At 45.6% G+C, this 20911-nt stretch overlaps 1 protein-coding gene across 1 annotated transcript in view; it reads left to right on the top strand.

Annotated features, from left to right (window-relative positions):
* LOC309564421 (uncharacterized protein) overlaps positions 1 to 20911 on the top strand; it is a 224655-nt gene that overhangs the window by 88024 nt on the left and 115720 nt on the right. The window contains 1 exon segment of the mRNA XM_082269051.1: positions 13921 to 15017. Within this exon segment, the coding sequence (XP_082125177.1) occupies positions 13921 to 15017 (1097 nt within the window).

Here is a 20911-nt window from a genome sequence, read left to right as displayed (position 1 = left end):
TTTTTAAACACCAGAGAGTTCACAAGAGTGCGTGCCTTTATTCATGTACTGAGAGCGGGAAATCTTTCATTGCAAAAGGAGCACTTTTTAAACACCAGAGAGTTCACATAGGTGAGCATCTTTATTCATGTTCAGAGTGCGGGAAAAGTTTCATAGAGAAAGGACAACTTATTGTACACCAGCGAAGTCACACAGCTGAGCGTCCATTTTCATGTCCAGACTGCCAGAAATGTTTCACTAAGAAATCATCCCTGGTTTCCCATCAAAAAATTCACACGGGTGATCGTCCTCATTCATGTTCAGAGTGCGGGAAATCTTTCATAGAAAAGAAAGACCTTCGTAGACATCAGAGAGTTCACACGGGCGATCGTCCTCATTTATGTTCAGAGTGCGGGAAATCTTTCACTCAGAAAGGAGACCTTAATCAACATCAGAGAACTCATACAGGTGAGCGTCCTTATTCATGTTTAGAGTGCGGGAAATCTTTCACTCGGAAACAACACCTTGTTAGACACCCGTGTATTCTCACGGGTGAACGTCCTTATTCATGTTCAGAGTGAGGGAAACCTTTCAATGAAAAGAGTGATATGTCAGTAGAGTAGATGTCAGACAATAAACACCGCTGAGAGTCCTTATTTATGAGTGTGGGAAATGTTTCAATCGCAAAAAATAACTTCTTGTGCACCAGGAACTTCATGCCATTAAACGTCCTTTTCCTTGATGAGTGTGGGAAATGTTTTCTTAAAAAAGGAAAAAACTTATTAAACATCAGACAATATACACAGGGAAACTCCCTTATTCATGTTTAGTGTGGATGGTGGGAGGAGAGCTGTCGGAGAATGTAGTGTGGATGGTGGAGGAGAGCTGTCGGAGAATGTAGTGTGGATGGTGGAGGAGAGCTGTCGGAGAATTAGTGTGGATGGTGGAGGAGAGCTGTCGGAGAATGTAGTGTGGATGGTGGTGGGAGGAGAGCTGTCGGAGAATGTAGTGTGGATGGTGGAGGAGAGCTGTCGGAGAATGTAGTGTGGATGGTGGAGGAGAGCTGTCGGAGAATTAGTGTGGATGGTGGAGGAGAGCTGTAGGAGAATGTAGTGTGCATAGTGGGGTGGAGATATTAGAGAATGTAGTGTGGATGGTGGAGGAGAGCTGACGGAGAATGTAGTGTGGATGGTGGAGGAGAGCTGTTGGAGAATGTAGTGTGGATGGTGGAGGAGAGCTGTCGGAGAATTAGTGTGGATGGTGGAGGAGAGCTGTAGGAGAATGTAGTGTAGATGGTGAGAGGAGAGCTGTCGGGGAATGTAGTGTGCATAGTGGGGTGGAGATATTAGAGAATGTAGTGTGGATGGTGGAGGAGAGCTGACGGAGAATGTAGTGTGGATGGTGGAGGAGAGCTGTCGGAGAATGTATTGTGGATGGTGGAGGAGAGCTGTCGGAGAATTAGTGTGGATGGTGGGAGGAGAGCTGTCGGAGAATGAAGTGTGGATGGTGGAGGAGAGCTGTCGGAGAATTAGTGTGGATGGTGGGAGAAGAGCTGTCGGAGAATGTAGTGTGGATGGTGGAGGAGAGCTGTCGGAGAATGTAGTGTAGATGGTGAGAGGAGAGCTGTCGGGGAATGTAGTGTGAATGGAAGAGGAGAGCTGTCGGAGAATGTAGTGTGGATGGTGGAGGAGAGCTGTTGGAGAATGTAGTGTGGATGGTGGAGGAGAGCTGTCGGAGAATGTAGTGTGGATGGTGGAGGAGAGCTGTCGGAAAATGTAGTGTGGATGGTGGGGGAGAGTTGTCGGAGAATGTAGTGTGGATGGTGGAGGAGAGCTGTCGGAGAATGTAGTGTGGATGGTGTAGGAGAGCTGTCGGAGAATGTAGTGTGGATGGTGGGGGAGAGCTGTCGGAAAATGTAGTGTGGATGGTGGAGGAGAGCTGAGGGAGAATGTAGTGTGGATGGTGGAGGAGAGCTGTCAGAGAATGTAGTGTGGATGGTGGAGGAGAGCTGTCGGAGAATGTAGTGTGGAAGGTGGAGGAGAGCTGTCGGAGAATGTAGTGTGGATGGTGGGAGGAGAGCTGTCGGAGAATGTAGTGTGGATGGTGGAGGAGAGCTGTCGGAGAATGTAGTGTGGATGGTGGGAGGAGAGCTGTCGGAGAATGTAGTGTGGATGGTGGAGGAGAGCTGTCGGAGAATGTAGTGTGGATGGTGGAGGAGAGCTGTCGGAGAATGTAGTGTAGATGGTGGGAGGAGAGCTGTCAGAGAATGTAGTGTGGATGGTGGGGGAGAGTTGTCGGAGAATGTAGTGTGGATGGTGTAGGAGAGCTGTCGGGGAATGTAGTGTGGATGGTGGAGGAAAGCTGTCGGAGAATGTAGTGTGGATGGTGGGAGGAGAGCTGTCGGAGAATGTAGTGTGGATGGTGTAGGAGAGCTGTCGGAGAATGTAGTGTGGATGGTGGGAGGAGAGCTGTCGGAGAATGTAGTGTGGATGGTGGAGGAGAGCTGTCGGAGAATGTAGTGTGGATGGTGGGAGGAGAGCTGTCGGAGAATGTAGTGTGGATGGTGGAGGAGAGTTGTCGGAGAATGTAGTGTGGATGGTGGAGGAGAGCTGTCGGAGAATGAAGTGTGGATGGTGGGGGAGAGCTGTCGGAAAATGTAGTGTGGATGGTGGAGGAGAGCTGAGGGAGAATGTAGTGTAGATGGTGGAGGAGAGCTGTCGGAGAATGTAGTGTGGATGGTGTAGGAGAGCTGTCGGAGAATGTAGTGTGGATGGTGGGAGGAGAGCTGTCGGAGAATGTAGTGTGGATGGTGGAGGAGAGCTGTCGGAGAATGTAGTGTGGATGGTGGGAGGAGAGCTGTCGGAGAATGTAGTGTGGATGGTGGAGGAGAGTTGTCGGAGAATGTAGTGTGGATGGTGGAGGAGAGCTGTCGGAGAATGAAGTGTGGATGGTGGGGGAGAGCTGTCGGAAAATGTAGTGTGGATGGTGGAGGAGAGCTGAGGGAGAATGTAGTGTAGATGGTGGAGGAGAGCTGTCGGAGAATGTAGTGTGGATGGTGGAGGAAAGCTGTCGGAGAATGTAGTGTGGATGGTGGGAGGAGAGCTGTCGGAGAATGTAGTGTGGATGGTGGGGGGAGAGCTGTCGGAGAATGTAGTGTGGATGGTGGGAGGAGAGCTGTCGGAGAATGTAGTGCGGATGGTGGAGGAGAGCTGAGGGAGAATGTAGTGTGAATGGTGGAGAGCTGTCAGAAAATGTAGTGTGGATGGTGGAGGAGAGCTGCAGGAGATCCTAGCATGGAGTGTAAATGAGATGGGCAACTGCAGAAGAGACTGGATCTGAAAAGTTCTACATATCAATTCCTAATATAGTCATTCCTGGTGGTAGAATCCTCTTGCAGTGAAAGTGGAAGTGAAAGTTCCAATCTGTGATATAAATCTGTGCCGTGATCAGCTAGTCAGGGCTGAGGACTCCGATGTGGGCTCTACTCTGTACACTGAGCACCTACAGAAATCAAGGGCGGAATCCCTGATGAGAAGACTAAAGTTTTGATACCTTATGATAAAAATAGGAAGATTGGTTACTTTATTTCATTGATAATCTTAGAAAAATAATTAGAATAATAATTTACAATAACGCTAGATGTATATTTGGTGAAAATGGGATGTGACGGATATTTTAACAAATGAGTCTTATGTATACTGCTAATCATTTTATAGCATCTCTGACACAGGCGTTTACCCCTTGAGGGCCGTTTTTGCCCCATTCATGTAATTTGGGACACAGCCACTGCTCCCAATTTGACAGCCATGTAAGTGCGGTCGCTCAGCCACAAACGCACCCTGTCTGCATTTGGGGACTCATGTGCCTGTCAAATTGGGAGCAGCCTCTGCGTCTCAACTGACATGAATTAGACTGCTTGTATGGGGAGCACAGAACATCTGTTCAGCCCCATCGGGGTAAACACAACTTTCGCACAGGCTTACGCTTAAGTACCCCCATGTGAACGAGGCCTTATATTTAATCACTTACCGACCGCCCGCCGCCTATATACTGTGTCAAAATGGCGCTATTGCGCGAAACTACGTACCTGTACGCGTTTCGTTCAATAGCCACTAGATGGCACTATCGCGCTCCTGGAGGCACCATCGCGCCATTACTGGCTGGCAGGGACGTCAAACAACGGATCCGGCAGACCCGATGTCCGCCAGCTACCCCGGGAGAGGCACAACAGCGATCTGTCTATGTAAACAAGACAAACCACCGTTTTGCAAGAGGACAAGATGGAGATCTTGTGTTCCTGCTAAGTAGGAAACTGGATATCTGTCTTCCACCAATCAGTGTAATAACCCCCCCACTGTTAGTAAGCACCCCCTAGGGACGCGCCTAACCCTTTAACCACTTCTAGACCGGAAGATTTTCCCTCTTAATGACCAGGCCATATTTTGTGATACGGCACTGCGTTATTTTAACAGACAATTGCGCGGTCGTGCGAACAAAACTGAAGTCCTTTTTTTCCCACAAACAGAGCTTTCTTTTGGTGGTATTTGATCACCAGTGCGATTTTTATTTTTTGCGCTATAAACAAAAAAAGAGCGACAATTCTGAAAAAAAAAAAAAACAATATTTTTCACATTCTGCAATACGATATTCTAAAAAAAAAAAAAATTAAATTCTAAATTTTTTAACACCATTTTTAGGCCAATTTGTTTTCTGCTACATATTTTTGGTAAAAAAAAAAAAACGCAATAAGCGTATTTTGATTGTTTTGGGCAAAAGTTTTCGCGTCTACTAACTAATAGGAAAGGTATTTGTAATTTTTATTGTTTTTTTTTTTTTTTTACGAGTATTGGTGGCGATCTTCGATCTTTAGCGGGACTGTGACAGAACGGACCCCTAAAAATATTGCATCGTTTGGTTTGCGCAAACGTTATATCGTTTACAATCATTATTGCAATTTTTTTTTTTACCAAAAATAGGTAGCAGAATACATATCCTAAAACTGATGAAAAAATTAGATTTTTTTACATTTTTTATTGGTTGCGTTTTATAGCAGAAAGTAAAAATTTTTTATTTTTTTCAAAATTGTCGCTCTTTTTTCTTTTGTTCATAGCGTTAAAAATAAGAATCGCAGAGGTGATCAAATACCACCAAAATAAAGCTCTATTTGTGGGGAAAAAAAGGACATCGATTGTATTTGCGTACAACGTTGCACGACCGCGCAATTGTCCGTTAAAATATCACAGTGCCGAATCGCAAAAAATGGCCTGGTCATTAAGGGGACAAATCCTTCCGGTCCAGGAGTGGTTAAATAATTACTAAGCTTATTGTTTTGATCATCAGTTTTCATTCTGTTTTTCATTCTTTTGTTTTTTTTTTACGTAATTTTAATATTAAAATGCTGTCAAACTGTTGTTTTTTGTCTTAAATATAATCTGTGTGTGATAATAAAAAAAAAAATGAGTCCATTGTCTATTGATAATGATAATATTCCTATAAAAAAAGAGATACAAGAAGTAAAAATGGAGGTCACATTTCCCCCGTAGTTGCAGGTTTACATAAATGTTCCCAGGGCTCAGGAGTATATCCTATACAGCCCAGGGTACAGAGTGCGGTGGTCAGGAGTATATCATATACAGCCCAGGGTACAGAGTGCGGTGGTCAGGAGTATATCATATACGGCCCAGGGTACAGAGTGCAGTGGCCAGGAGTATATCATATACGGCCCAGAGTGTAGTGGTCAGGAGTATATCATATACGACCCAGGGTACAGAGTGCAGAGGTCAGGAATATATCATATACGGCCCGAGTGCAGGGGTCAGGAGTATATCATATACGGCCCGAGTGCAGGGGTCAGGAGTATATCATATACAGCCCAGGGTACAGAGTGCAGAGGCCAGGAGTATATCATATATGGCCCAGGGTACAGAGTGCAGTAATCAGGTGTTTACCATATACATCTCAGTGTACATAGTGCATGCCCACCCCCTCCTGTACCATATCATCCACATGCCATTGACATGGGCGAGTGCCTTGCCAGGGTAGACTACCCTGGGGCACAAATCTTTATCTCCATGTTGATTTGGACAAGGACCTCTTTTCCACAACTCTGACTGGTGGTCCTGTGGGCAGGGGGACTTATTGGAACCTGGAAGCCCCGTTTAACAAAAAGGGGGTCCCCAACCCCCCCCCCCCCACACACACACACACACACACACATACATGAATGAGTATGGGGTACATAGTACATAATTGTTCCACTATCTGAATTATAGATCTCTAAGCTGGCATCAGCTGCATAAAAAGGGGTGGGATAGTGGTGACATCATTGCCCAATATACCCATTGGCCATGTTTGGGCAATGATTTCAGTGCCATCCCCACCTGTTCTACAATTATGCTGTTCATGCAGTGACATACCTCCTTAGACCCAGTCTGTCCAGACAGTATGGTCACCTGCTGACTTGGCACCATCCACAGGCACCTTAAAGTGGAGTTCCACCCTAAATTTATACTTACCTCCATCTTCTCGCTCCGGGTCCCCTGAAAAACAAATGGATAATTGCATTTTTTTTTTTTTACTTACCTCGTAAAGAAGTAAATATACTTACCTTACTTCCTTCTTCCTCCCTCTGTGGCCACGGCCCATCGTCACTTCCTGGATTTGCAATGATTCCTGGGAGCTCAACATCATCGCTCCCAGGAATCATTGCGCCTGCACTGGCCCGGACGTCAGTTCCGGCGCGCGCGCGTCATTCCCTTCTAAACAGCTTCTGGGCATGCCCAGAAGCTGTGGAGGGATGACGCGCGCGCACCGGAAGTGACGTCGGGGCCGGTGCAGTGCATCGTGGGACCGAAGAAGACGGAAGAGGACGCCGAAGAGGATCGCTCTGGCTTCAAGCTGCCCACACCTGAGATGGCAGCGCTGGAGAATACTTTTTCAAGGTAAGTATTTCTCCTAAAAGGTAAGTGCAACCCAGGACAGATCAGAGGCTAGCCATTGTGGAATGTACTAGCCCTGACTGTCCCGGGGGTATTTTTTTAAAAAATTTTATTCCCAGGGTGGAACTCCGCTTTAACTCTTCAATAAGACACTGAAGGTGAATCCAACGCAATATTACTTCAGACAATTGCAGTACAGAGAATGTTCTTCCAGTCTTTTGAAGAGTGAGAAGACAAAGAATTTTTTAAGCCCTGTCTCTATGAAAAATGATCACTGATTGAGAGAACCTCGAAGAAGAGGAGGGGCTAGCTAGGACTAATCTAACTAGCTCTAAACAGGAGGGCAAGATAGAGAAAGATACCAATTCACATTAGTAAACAAGTTGCAGTGGCCCAATATTGCCACTAGAGTAAGAAGACAATGACTTTCCTAAGCCTGTCTCTGTGAAAAACTAACATTGACTGAGTAGACATGGAAGAAGATGGGAGGGTCTAGCTAGAACTAAACTAACTCTAAACAGGAGGTGAGTGGGTGCACTGGCCATATATGACCATTTAATTTGCCCATTTGATGAACTGTAAACGGCTTGGGTTCGGTTCGAACATATGGTCAACCCAAACCTTAACTCATCCCCACTGAGGAACAGAAACTGTTCATTTCTCAAAGAACTCCAAGAAACCTTTGGAGGAACCCTGGCTGAGAAAGGCTGGACTAGGCAGTAATATATTTCTATCCCCCTTGGTGGGAGTGGAGATGAGACCACAAAGCCATAGTCACACTACGAGATGTTTCCCTGGGATGCAGTTCTTCTGAGCTCCACAAGGTGTTGATCTCACTTCTACCCAAACAAAAAGTCTCTATGGAAGACGGAGTGATGTCAGCTACAGAAAGGAAGTTCCGGGTCAGAGGTGAGCCAGGAGGAAGTAGAGAGGAGACATTGCTGGAACTGGCAGCAGAAGAGGTAATTCTTATTATTATACAGGATTTATATAGCGCCAACAGTTTGCGCAGCGCTTAACAAAATGAAGGCAGACATTACAGTTACAATACAATTTGAAACAAAAGGAATCAGAGGGCCCTGCTCGTTAGAGCTTACAATCTAAAAGGGAGGGTCAATTGATACAAAAGGCAATATAAAAGGGAGTATCGATTTTGTTTTAATTTTACACCCAGTAACCCCCCCCCGTCATGTTCCGTCCTCTTCCTCCATAGTCACTGTGACGTCTTATCTCCGGCAGATGATGATACACACATATATAGTGTGGAAACATAGATAAACCCCTTCAGGGTCAGATCTTTTCCCCACATACGGGGCCGAAACCTTCTCTTCATTTTGAACTTAAATTCTAGTAATATGGTTCTGAGAGGCTGTGAGGGGGTAATAGGGCTAAAGACTTCGGTGGCCTATGAGATGATGCCTATTCTGAAAGACTCCGAGAGGTCAGTCAGGCTTCGGGGCTCTGAGGGAAGAAAGAGGGTTTAGGGCTCAGGGGTCCTCCAAGGTTTGGGAGGGAGGCTTTTGGTCTACGATGGTCCTCCTACCTGCACTTCTCAGACCCATTTACAAAACCCGTGCCAGTAAATGAAGGCAGGCTTCACATTTTTCCCCTATTACTGGCCAAGTAATATGTTCCAGGATACCCAAATGGAATTAAGAAGAAAAGTCATTCACCCTGGCTACACACTCGTTGTTAGAGGATCTGTTTGATCAGATTCGCTTAGCAGGCCCGTGTTGTGGGTCTGAGGGAGCCGTCTAATACCTTCCCATGACATAGACTGTGTCAGAGCCTGGTATCGGAATTCACAACACCGGGAACTCACCGCCACTCTGTACAAGGTCCTGGATACTACAATATACTAAGAGAACAAACCCCTCCCCCCTGCTGTCCTCCTCCTACCCACTCTAGGCTGCCATTGGAGGGATGAGAACAAACTCCTCCCCCCAGCTCTCTACCAATAGCATCCTCTTGCTCTCCAATCCAATCCCTTCTCTTACTGCAGAGAGTGACAGTGATATCACTCCTATCAGTAAGCAGGCTGCTGGAGATTGGAGCCTTGCAGTCGGAGTGTTGCCAAAAGTCAGCAAGTTCCCTTTCCTGGACATCATGGTGACCCTACATCGACCTCACAGCACTGCCTCAGAACAAAACAAGAAGACAGAAGAAGGGTCGTATTTATCATTCCTTGTCTGCAGATCTAAAACGAATCAAAACCAGTTCAGAAACAAAAACAAACCCAACAGAGAAAAGGGAATTTCTAAACTGGTGAGCCAAGAGGGTCCCAGGACCTCAACAATGTAACAAACATTAAATTGCTCAAACTAATGGCGCTTTTCCACTGTATAGAACCGAACGGTTCGGCTCGCTTTTGTGCATTAACACTGCATTGTACCGCATGGTACGGTGTTGGTATGGTACGGCGGCACTTTTCCACTACATGGAACTGAACGGTACGGCTCGCTTAAACAGTACCACCTCAGTTGTGGTTCCAAGAGAGCCGTACCGGTACCATATCCCACAATCCATTGCATGCAGCCTTGACTGTTTGTCACTACTAGCCACTGATTGGTCAGAGAATCATTGTTATCCCACCCATTTACTTTATTACTACTTTAGTGGAAAAGCAAACCGTACCGAACTGTTCCAACACCGTACCATGCAGTGGAAAACCAAACCGGGCCAAGTGGAGCCGAGCCGGTACTTGCAGTGGAAAAGTGCCATAAATGGGTTTTACATGGGGGCAGTAGTTCTTAAATGTACAACCCTCCCAAACCCCCCCCCCCCCATCCTATAATGGTGTGACCAATACCATCCAAATAATTCTTACTTTCATTTCCCAAAGTTATCCGTCTACAAGGAGACCTGTATAGATCAAATGACGGCACCAATGAGGATGGAGGAGGACCGGTGTCACATGACTGAGAAGATCCTAAATCTCACCCTGGAGATCATCTACCTGCTGACCGGAGAGGTGAGGAGGATTCTGGGAGGTCACATGTCATCACTCTTATCTCTAATAATAAAACACAGAACTGACCGGAGAGGTGAGGAGGATTCTGGGATTCTAACTTGATATTCCTATTGGTTCTCATATACAGAGTTTTCCTTTTCCGAAGTCAGATGACCATATGACCATCAGAGTGCCGCCATGTGACTCCCTAAAACCCGGGAGACCCAAGATGCAGAAGATTTTAGAAGTCACCAAGAAGATGATGGAGCTGCTGACAGGAGAGGTGAGCAATGAGAATTCTGGGACATTATCCAGTAACAGACAAGGGATGTGTCTGGATGGTGACTGTTTCATTGTGTGTGTCAGGTTCCTATAAGGTGTCAGGATGTCACTGTCTATTTCTCCATGGAGGACTGGGAGTATTTAGAAGGACACAAGGATCTCTACAAGGACGTCATGATGGAGAATCAGCCGCCCCTCACATCACCGGGTAAGAGGAGACTTTATTGTAAAGGAGAGAGCAGTACGGAGGGTCCAACTAGATCCGCCATCATCTGATAAACACATAGAAACAATGTATTCAGTCAGTGTGTGTGTTTCCTACAGATGGATCCAGTAATGGGAACCCACCAGAGAGATGTCCCCGTACTCTGTATTCCCGGGATTCCACACAGGAAGATCACACCATCCCCCACCATCATCAGGTAGGTGGGACTGAGCAACTAAAACAGAATTCTTAGCTATGAAAGGACATTCTTCTACGTAATCTCTTGTTCCTTCTTACACATATATTCTATCATCTTTGGGATTTAGGATGAAGAACTGAAAGACATCAAAGCTGAGATTAAAGAGAAAGAAGAAGAGATGTTGGTGAATGGAGCTCAGCAGTTTATGGAAGGGGGAGGTCCTCTGTATTCCCGCGATTTCACACAGGAAGATCACACCTTCCTTTACCATTACAAGGTTGGTTCAATGGAACATCTGGGATATGGACTTGTGAGACGATGTGTGGATCTTTTCTATACAGTGCCTTGCGAAAGTATTCGGCCCCCTTGGACTTTTCGACCTTTTGCCACATTTCAGGCTTCAAACATAAAGATATAAAACTGTAATTTTTTGTGAAGAATCAACAACAAGTGGGACACAATCATGAAGTGGAACGAAATTTATTGGATATTTAAAACTTTTTTAACAAATAAAAAACTGAAAATTTGGGCGTGCAAAATTATTCAGCCCCCTTAAGTTAATACTTTGTAGTGCCACCTTTTGCTGCGATTACAGCTGTAAGTCGCTTGGGGTATGTCTCTATCAGTTTTGCACATCGAGAGACTGAAATTTTTGCCCATTCCTCCTTGTAAAACAGCTCGAGCTCAGTGTGGTTGGATGGAGAGCGTTTGTGAACAGCAGTTTTCAGTTCTTTCCACAGATTCTCGATTGGATTCAGTTCTGGACTTTGACTTGGCCATTCTAACACCTGGATATGTTTATTTGTGAACCATTCCATTGTAGATTTTGCTTTATGTTTTGGATCATTGTCTTGTTGGAAGACAAATCTCCGTCCCAGTCTCAGGTCTTTTGCAGACTCCATCAGGTTTTCTTCCAGAATGGTCCTGTATTTGGCTCCATCCATCTTCCCATCAATTTTAACCATCTTCCCTGTCCCTGCTGAAGAAAAGCAGACCCAAACCATGATGCTGCCACCACCATGTTTGATAGTGGGGAGGGTGTGTTCAGGGTGATGGGCTGTGTTGCTTTTACGCCAAACATAACGTTTTGCATTGTTGCCAAAAAGTTTGATTTTGGTTTCATCTGACCAGAGCACCTTCTTCCACATGTTTGGTGTCTCCAGGTGGCTTGTGGCAAACTTTAAACGACACTTTTTATGGATATCTTTAAGAAATGGCTTTCTTCTTGCCACTCTTCCATAAAGGCCAGATTTGTGCAGTATACGACTGATTGTTGTCCTATGGACAGAGTCTCCCACCTCAGCTGTAGATCTCTGCAGTTCATCCAGAGTGATCATGGGCCTCTTGGCTGCATCTCTGATCAGTCTTCTCCTTGTATGAGCTGAAATTTTAGAGGGATGGCCAGGTCTTCGTAGATTTGCAGTGGTCTGATACTCCTTCCATTTCAATATTATCGCTTGCACAGTGCTCCTTGGGATGTTTAAAGCTTGGGAAATCTTTTCGTATCCAAATCCGGCTTTAAACTTCTCCACAACAGTATCTCGGACCTGCGTGGTGTGTTCCTTGTTCTTCATGATGCTCTCTGCACTTTAAACGGACCTCTGAGACTATTAAGGTGCAGGTGCATTTATACGGAGACTTGATTACACACAGGTGGATTTTATTTATCATCATTAGTCATTTAGGTCAACAATGGATCATTCAGAGATCCTCACTGAACTTCTGGAGAGAGTTTGCTGCACTGAAAATAAAGGGACTGAATAATTTTGCACGCCCAATTTTTCAGTTTTTTATTTGTTAACAAAGTTTGAAATATCCAATAAATTTCATTCCACTTCATGATTGTGTCCCACTTGTTGTTGATTCTTCACAAAAAAATTAAAGTTTTATATCTTTATGTTTGAAGCCTGAAATGTGGCAAAAGTTCGAAAAGTTCAAGGGGTCCGAATACTTTCGCAAGGCACTGTATGTGATGTCACAATACTAAATCTTACATTTTAAGTTTCTATCATTTGCTTGGTTTAGGGTGAAGATCTGATCGATATAAAAGTTGAGGGTAAAGCAGAAGAAGAAGAGACGTATGTCAGGGATGATCAGCAGTCTTTGGAGGAGACTATAGAAGAGGACACTCCTAAAGAGCTCAGCAAAGGTGGGTCATTAACACTACATTAGTGTATCCTTCCAGCGGGCGGGGCAAGAGGAGCTGCAGATTGGGATTGAGGGGCGGGAGCTGCAGAAGTTATTATGTTAACAAGCGGGTGATTACTCGGCTTGTTAATAAGAAAATACTCCCGCTCTCTGTCCCAATCGGCAGCTTCTCCAGGACACCCAGCCATGGCAGTCCAGACAGGACTGGCCCTTGGTCTGGTTTCAGGCCGCGGTCCGCCATTTAGTGACCTCTGATATAGGCGATTCCACCCCACCTACTAAATTATACAAACGAAAGGAGGTTCAGAGGACCCATTTCCTGGTTACCTTGAGGGGGGAATTGTAAGATCCTCAGAGACAAAGCTGCCTGATGTGGCGGAGTCCTGGTTTAGGGGAACCAATCTGCTGATGTCTAATAATAATCTTTTTATTTCTATTTTAGTACATGGACGGGAGATGAGGAAAACCTCAGAGGATTGTCTCACTTTGTCTCCAGACTGTAAAGTAGAAGATGAGGACATCACACAGTATAGTCCAGGAGAAAACCCGGCTACCTCAAATGTCCATCTGGCATCACACAGTGTAGATGGACCATCGTATTCCACTTATCCTGAAGAACCTCAGACTGTGAGGGACAGTGCCGGACCATCGTATTCCTCTTATCCTGAGGAACCTCAGACTGTGAGGGACGGTGCCAGACCATCGTATTCCTCTTATCCTGAGGAACCTCAGACTGTGAGGGACGGTGCCGTACCATCGTATTCCTCTTATCCTGAAGAACCTCAGACTGTGAGGGACAGTGCCGGACCATCGTGTTCATCTTATCCTGAGAAACCTCAGACTGTGAGGGACAGTGCCGGACCATCGTATTCCTCTTATCCTGAGGAACCTCAGACTGTGAGGGACGGTGCCGAACCATCGTATTCCTCTTATCCTGAGGAACCTCAGACTGTGAGGGACGGTGCCGGACCATCGTATTCCTCTTATCCTGAGGAACCTCAGACTGTGAGGGACGGTGCCGGACCATCGTGTTCCTCTTATCCTGAGGAACCTCAGACTGTGAGGGACGGGGACGGACCATCAAATTCCTCTTATACTAAGGAACCTCAGACTTTGGACAGTGCCGTCCTTCCAACAGATAAGAGGTTTTCCTGTACTGAGAGCGGGAGGTGTTTCTGTTTGAAATCCTGTCTTAATCTCCATAAAATAACCCACGCAGGTGAGAAGCCATATTCCTGTCCTGAGTGCAGGAAATGTTTTTCAAGCAAGTATACACTTTCCATACATCAGAAATCTCACACAGGTGAGAAGCCGTATTCCTGTCCTGAGTGCAGTAAATGTTTTGCACAAAAAGCAAATCTTGTCACACATCAAAAGTCTCACAAGGGGGGAAAGCCGCATTCCTGTCCCGAGTGCGGGAAAGTTTTTGTATATAAATCCAATTTGGTCACGCATCAAAGGTCTCACACGGGGGAAAAGCCATATTCCTGCCCTGAGTGCGGAAAATGTTTTGGACAAAAAGCAAATCTTAACACACATCAAAAGTCTCACAGAGGTGAGAAGCCATATTCCTGCCCTGAGTGTGGGAAATGTTTTTCAAAGAAATACCATCTCTACAGCCATCAAAGACTGCACACGGGAGAGAAGCCATATTCCTGTTCTGAGTGTGGGAAATGCTTTGGACAAAAATCAACTCTTGTCACACATCAAAGGTCTCACACAGGAGAGAAGCCGTATTCCTGCCCTGAGTGTGGGAAAGTTTTTGTACATAAATCAGCTCTTATAACACATCAAAGGTCTCACACGGGGGAAAAGCCGTATTCCTGCCCTGAGTGCGGGAAATGTTTTTTATATAAATCACATCTTGCCACACATCAAACTTCTCACACGGGGGAGAAGCCTTTTTGCTGTTCAGAGTGCGGGAAAGGTTTTTTAGATAAGTCCTCTCTTAGTTATCATCAGAGACTTCACACGGGTGAGAAGCTATATTCCTGTTCTGAGTGCGAAAAATGTTTTGTAAAAAAATCAGAACTTGTCACACATCAAAGATCTCACACGGGGGAGAAGCCGTTTTGCTGTTCAGAGTGCGGGAAATGTTTTTCAGACAAGTCCTCTCTTTCTAAACATCAGAGATCGCATACAGGTGAGAAGCCATATTCTTGTCCTGAGTGCGGGAAATGTTTTTCGGACAAGTCCTCTCTTTATAAACATCAGAAGTCGCACACAGGTGAGAAGCCACATTCCTGTCCTGAGTGCGGGAAATGTTTTTCACAGAAGTCCGATCTTTACAGACATCAGAGAGTGCACACGGGGGAGAAGCCATCTTCCTGTCCTGAGTGAGGGAATTGTTCCTCACTGAAGTCCTGTCTTCCTGTACATCAGGGATCCCACACAACCCTCAAGGTGTATTAGTGCCTTGAGTGTGGGAAATGTCTTCTATATGAATGTTGCTGGACATGTGGAGAAGAAGCACACCCTGATATACACCTCAGATATACTCCATGGCTGATCTTTATCATGTAAGAAACACTTCATAAGGAGATCAGAGATCACCAAAGACATGGATGAAGTGTTGTACCATGTTGGCCATTGATAGCAGGAAAAAAATAAAAATGGAGTCCTTACCTTTCATTGGCTGAGTACATTTTGTGGTGTAAACCTTCACAAACAAATAAAGATCTATTTAAAAAAGTTTGTTGAGCAAATGTGAGTAGCATACACCCAACCGTGATGAAGATTGCCCGTATTTTTTTTCATACAGTGATTTCCTATGGTGATCCCCTAGTGGCCATAATGCGGTATTGCTATTGCTCCTGATGAAGGTATTCCAGGGAAAATACCACATCAGGCCACTAGATGGCGTTGGCTATCATATAAATTGTTCATTACATTACGGCCAGAATTTGTCACGGCTCGGCAAAGGTTTGTCACACTCATCCAGCTATTTATCCTACGAGCCGACCCCTTTAGTTTTCTTCGTCAGGGATGGCTTCATACAAATAATTGTGCGGCGGTCAGGATTATATCATATACAGCCCAGGTTACAGAGTGCAGTGGTCAGGAGTATATCATATACAGTCCAGGGTACAGAGTGCGGTAGTCAGGAGTGTATCATATAAAGCCCAGGGTGCAGAGTGCGGTAGTCAGGAGTGTATCATATAAAGCCCAGGGTGTAGAGTGTAGTGTGTGAGGAACATGTCATATACAGCCCAGTATATAGATGGCAGTGATCATGAGCTTACCATATACAACTCAGTGTACATAGTGCAGTCCACCACCTCCCATACCATATCATCCACATGCCATTGACATGGGGTAGTGCCTTGCCTATGTCATATGCAGCCCAGGGTACAGAGTGCAGTGGTCAGGAGTATATCATATACAGTCCGGGTACAGAGTGCAGTGGTCTGGAGTATATCATATATAGTCCAGGGTACAGAATGCAGTGGTCTGGAGTATATCATACACAGCCCAGGGTACAGAGCGCAATGGTCAGAAGTGTATCATATACATCCCAGGGTAAGGAGTGCAATGGTCAGGAGTACATCATATACAGCCCAGGGTACAGAGTGCAGTGGTCAGGAGTATATCATATGCAGCCCAGGGTACAGAGTGCAGTGGTCAGGAGTATATCATATACAGTCCAGGGTACAGAGTGCAGTGGTCAGGAGTATATCATATACATCCCAGGGTAAGGAGTGCAATGGTCAGGAGTATATCATATACAGGCCAGGGTACAGAAGTGGTCAGGAGTATAACATATACAGCCCAGAGTGCAGTGGTCAGGAGTATATAATATACAGCCCAGAGTATAGAGTGCAATGGTCAGGAGTATATTATATACAGCCCAGGGTACATAGTTCAGTGGTCAGGAGTATATCATATAAAGCCCAGAGTACAGGGGTCAGGAGTATATCATATACACCGCAGTGTACAGAGTGCAGGGATGTAGCAAATGTATCTGCTGAGTATATTGGGTCCTCCGTTCTTACCTCGACTGTAGTGAAGGCCTCAGCATCTCTGACACCTCTGACTCACACACACAGGCAAGGAAGGTTAATCTTTAGTAAATACCTTGGGGTCACCCTGGAATGAAAACCCAAGACCTTGAAGTACAAATTCAAGATATATTGAAAGAAGTAATGTTTGTTGTACAAATTTTTGGTAAGCGAGAAATTTAGAAGGTTGCACAATTATAATCTCTCATGCAAGATAAGGATAATACTCTAAGTGCAAAGAATTGTCAGCTTTAACTGTAACCTTCCCTACCAAGTGAGCACCACAGGCAACCGTCATCTTATGACTAGGACACGCAAGGTCACAAAAAATGGAGGTCAAGGCTTAGGCTTCTTATTAGCATGTAAAGAAACAAAGATACTGATATAACTGCAAGACACACTTTATAGCAGAAGGTTCTCTTACAGTATTTGCCCGACTCTTCTGCCGGCCACGTTGGAGCCATTGAAGACGTTGGTGCACTTTGTAGAACAGAATTACAAGCAGAGTCAGTCCATAAAGCACTGAATTGAAAGCAGGCAGCTAGGAATTATCACTCTAACTATGATGAAGGCTATAGAGGGTCAGTGAGCTGTGAAACAGGCTTGTATTGATCCCAAATTGGACAATTGCGAGTTAACGTTCAAAAGGAAGAGTGTCACAGATCTTCCTGCAATCTGACACTGAGTCTGAGAGTATGTTATAGTGGGAAATAAGGGAAAAATATGAAAAGTGTCCACTCACCAAAGTCCCAGTGACTGTGAGATCAAGCTTGCTTACTGGGCTCTAGGGGGCCCCCATTTGTGGATGGTAAGGTTCCCAGGTGACTCTCCACAGGATTAGTGGCTTTGGAGGTCTCAGCGATGCCGCTGTGATTTTCTGCTGCAGCTTGTGATGATAGCGATCAGGGGCTGACTGGCAACTTTAGCCCAGGGGGCAAGTACAAACCAGAGGCCCATGGTGCAGCGACTCAGGCCCCCCTCCCTTCCCCCTTTTTCCAGCCTCCTACTGAACCCTATTCCAGGCTGAAGCTCTGCTCCAAGTACTCTCTACTCACAAGCCGAAACTGGGTTCCCGAACTGACCAGCAGGCGGCAGTTGGGGGGAGCTGGGACAGCTTGGTTGGGGCTCCAGTGGGGCATGGAACTGGCCTCTGCTCAGACATAGTTTACACTATCCATGCTGTGGAGGCCTGCCCTCTGTTCTTGTCTTCAATCCGCATTCATTAGGTAAGCGGCAGGGACCTCGTACTTTTCTTTACCAGGAATCCTTTAGGCATGTCTGCGGCAGAAGCAGTGCAGCCTTTTTATGGAGCATTAGAGCGGCCCAGAGGGCAATTGCCCCCTGGCTCAGTCCTCCCCTGATAGCGACACAGCTCAGCTGAACTGTCTGTGCGTGCTGGTTTCCTTAGATCAGTGCGGTAATTGAGTATACACATACACTCGGTTGCGGGGTCTAGTATGGCCCGGCAAGTGCAGCTGCCCCTTTCCATCTTCCGGTACCAGCCTACTCTGATACCCAGGCAGAAGTAGTCTTTGGCCGTCCGGTCAATCCTGCTCTTTCCAGCAGAATTGTTCAACTACACACTTTAAAGTCTTTCTCTCCCCACTACCCCGTGCTTTCCCGGGCATTTTCTATTTATCTAACCCCTCCTCCTTTCAGGTTTGTTGGATCTTGTAGTCTCATGCAGCAGAATAATAATGGTATTCCTGCTGACTTAACTACATCTCCCACAATTCAGTGCTTTGGCTGAAAGTGAATCAAAGCGGCAGAGCTCCATCTTGTGGTAAAAGAAAGGAACTTCTTACATAACTATTACCCATCGCAGTGCTGGATGAAACTTGCACATTTGATTTACAATGGGTCTCGTTACACATATACAGCCCAAGGTACAGAGTGCAGTGTATGAGGAACATGTCGTATACAGCCCAGGGTACAGAGTGCAGTGTGGTCAGGAACATGTCATATACAGCCCAGGGTACAGAGTGCAGTGTGGTCAGGAATATGTCATATACAGCCCAGGGTACAGAGTGGTCAGGAACATGTCATATTCAGCCCAGTATATAGAGGGCAGTGATCAGGAGCTTACCATATACAACTCAGTGTACATAGTGCACGTCCACCCCCTCCTGTACCATATCATCGACATGGGGAAGTGCAATGTCAGGGTGGACCCCCCGGCACAACAGGTTGTCTGCATGTTTATTTGGACAAGGGCCTCTTTTCCACAACCCTGGCTGATGGTAATGGGGGTCTATGAGCAGGGGGACTTACTGGAACCTGGAAGCCCCCCTTCAACAAAAAGGGGGTCCTCAGATACCACCCCCCACATAAATGAGTATGGGGTACATAGTACATAATGGTACCATTAGCTGAATGACAGCTCTCTAAGCTGTCATCAGTTGCATAAAAAAGGGGGTGGGATAGCGGTGACATCATTGCCCAATATACCCAGTTGCCATGTTTGGGCAATGATTTCAGTGCCATCCCCACCTGTACTGTGGTTATGCTGTTCATGTATTGACATACCTCCTTTAGACTCAATCTGTCCAGACAGTATGGTCACCTGCTGACTTGGCACCATCCACAGGCACCTTAACTCTTCAATAACACACTGAAGGTGAATCCAACGCAATATTACTTCAGACAATTGCAGTACAGAGGATGTTTTTCCAGTTATTTGAAGGGTAAGAAGACAATGACTTTCCTAAGCCCTGTCTCTATGATAAACTATCACTGAATGAAGGAACATGAAAGAAGAAAAGGTACTAGCTAGGTCTAAACTTATTATCTCTAAACAGGAGGGCAGGATAGAGAAATATACCAAATCACATTAGTTAACCAGTTGCAGTGGCCCAATACTGCCAGGTATCCAACGCAATATTACTTCAGACAATTGCAGTACAGAGGATGTTTTTCCAGTTATTTGAAGAGTAAGAAGACAATGACTTTCCTAAGCCTGTCTGTGAAAAACTAACTTCACTGAGTAGACATGGAAGAAGAGGAGAAGATCTAGCTAGGACTAAACTAGCTCTAAACAGGAGGTGAGTGGATGCACTGGCCATATATGACCATGTAGTCTGCCCTTTTGATGAATTTAAGAACGGCTTGAGTTTGGGTCAAACTAAGGCTGGCCATACACGTTCAACTTTTGTTGTACAATTTTCTGTTAGATTTACCACAAATCACATAATATGAGGTCAAACTTAACCAACACTTTCACTTGTATCTAATTAGGCAGGCCTTAGTACTACATAGTTGAAGGTAAATTTCAAGAAAAATGTTCAGAAAATTGTAAGAAAATTGTATCGTGTGTGGCCAGCCTTATGGTCAACCAAAACCCAAAGCTCATCCTCACGGAGAAACAGAATCTGTTCATTTCTCACAGAACTCCTAGGGACCTTTGTTGGAACCCTGGCCGAGAAAGGCTGGACTACGCCAATAATATATTCCTATCCCCCTTGGTGGGAGTAGAGATGAGACCACAAGTCCCTGTTCACACTATGAGATGTTTCTCAGGGCTGCAGTTCTTCTGTGCTCCACAAGGTGGTGATCTCATCTATACCCAGACAGGAAGTCTCTATGGAAGGCAGGAAGTGATGTCAGGTGATGACAGGAAGTGATGTCAGGTACAGACAGGAAGTGATGTCAGGTACAAAAAAGTTCCAGGTTGGAGGTGAGTTGGGGGGAAGTAGAGAGGAGACATTGTTTGAACGTTACAGCAGCGGAGGTAATATATTATTTTCTATTTACACCCAGTAACCCCTGTTCCGTGAGAATTACCTACCCTTGAGAAAAACCTACCCTCGTCACTTCCGGTGCACGGCAGTGTGTGTAACGCGACCGGTTACATTAAAACAGCTGTGCTGCAATATGAGTCATCTCCACTCCTATCCCGGTCACTTCCCTGATCTGGGCTAGTAAATATAAAAGCGGCGGCGGCTGTATGAAAAGATAAATCATGGAGCCGAGAGCCGCTTTTATATTTACTAGCCAAGATCAGGGTAGTGACCGGGATAGGAGTGGAGATGACTCATGTTGTAGCACAGCTGTTTTAATGTAACCGCCGCGTGGGTAGGTTTTTTTCACGGACACCGTGATCATTTCATACTAGTGCGCATGCGCGCTAGTCAGCTCCTAAACTCTTCCATTGCGTATCCGGGGCTTTGAGCATGCGCACTGCTGCGCTGCTCAGCTGTTCCTGGCAGGAAGTGA

This window comes from Pelophylax lessonae, assembly GCF_965119305.1.
Source record: "Pelophylax lessonae genome assembly, chromosome: 9".
NCBI classification, from domain to species: Eukaryota; Metazoa; Chordata; class Amphibia; order Anura; family Ranidae; genus Pelophylax; species Pelophylax lessonae.
This window is presented reverse-complemented; position numbering and strand designations above follow the sequence as displayed.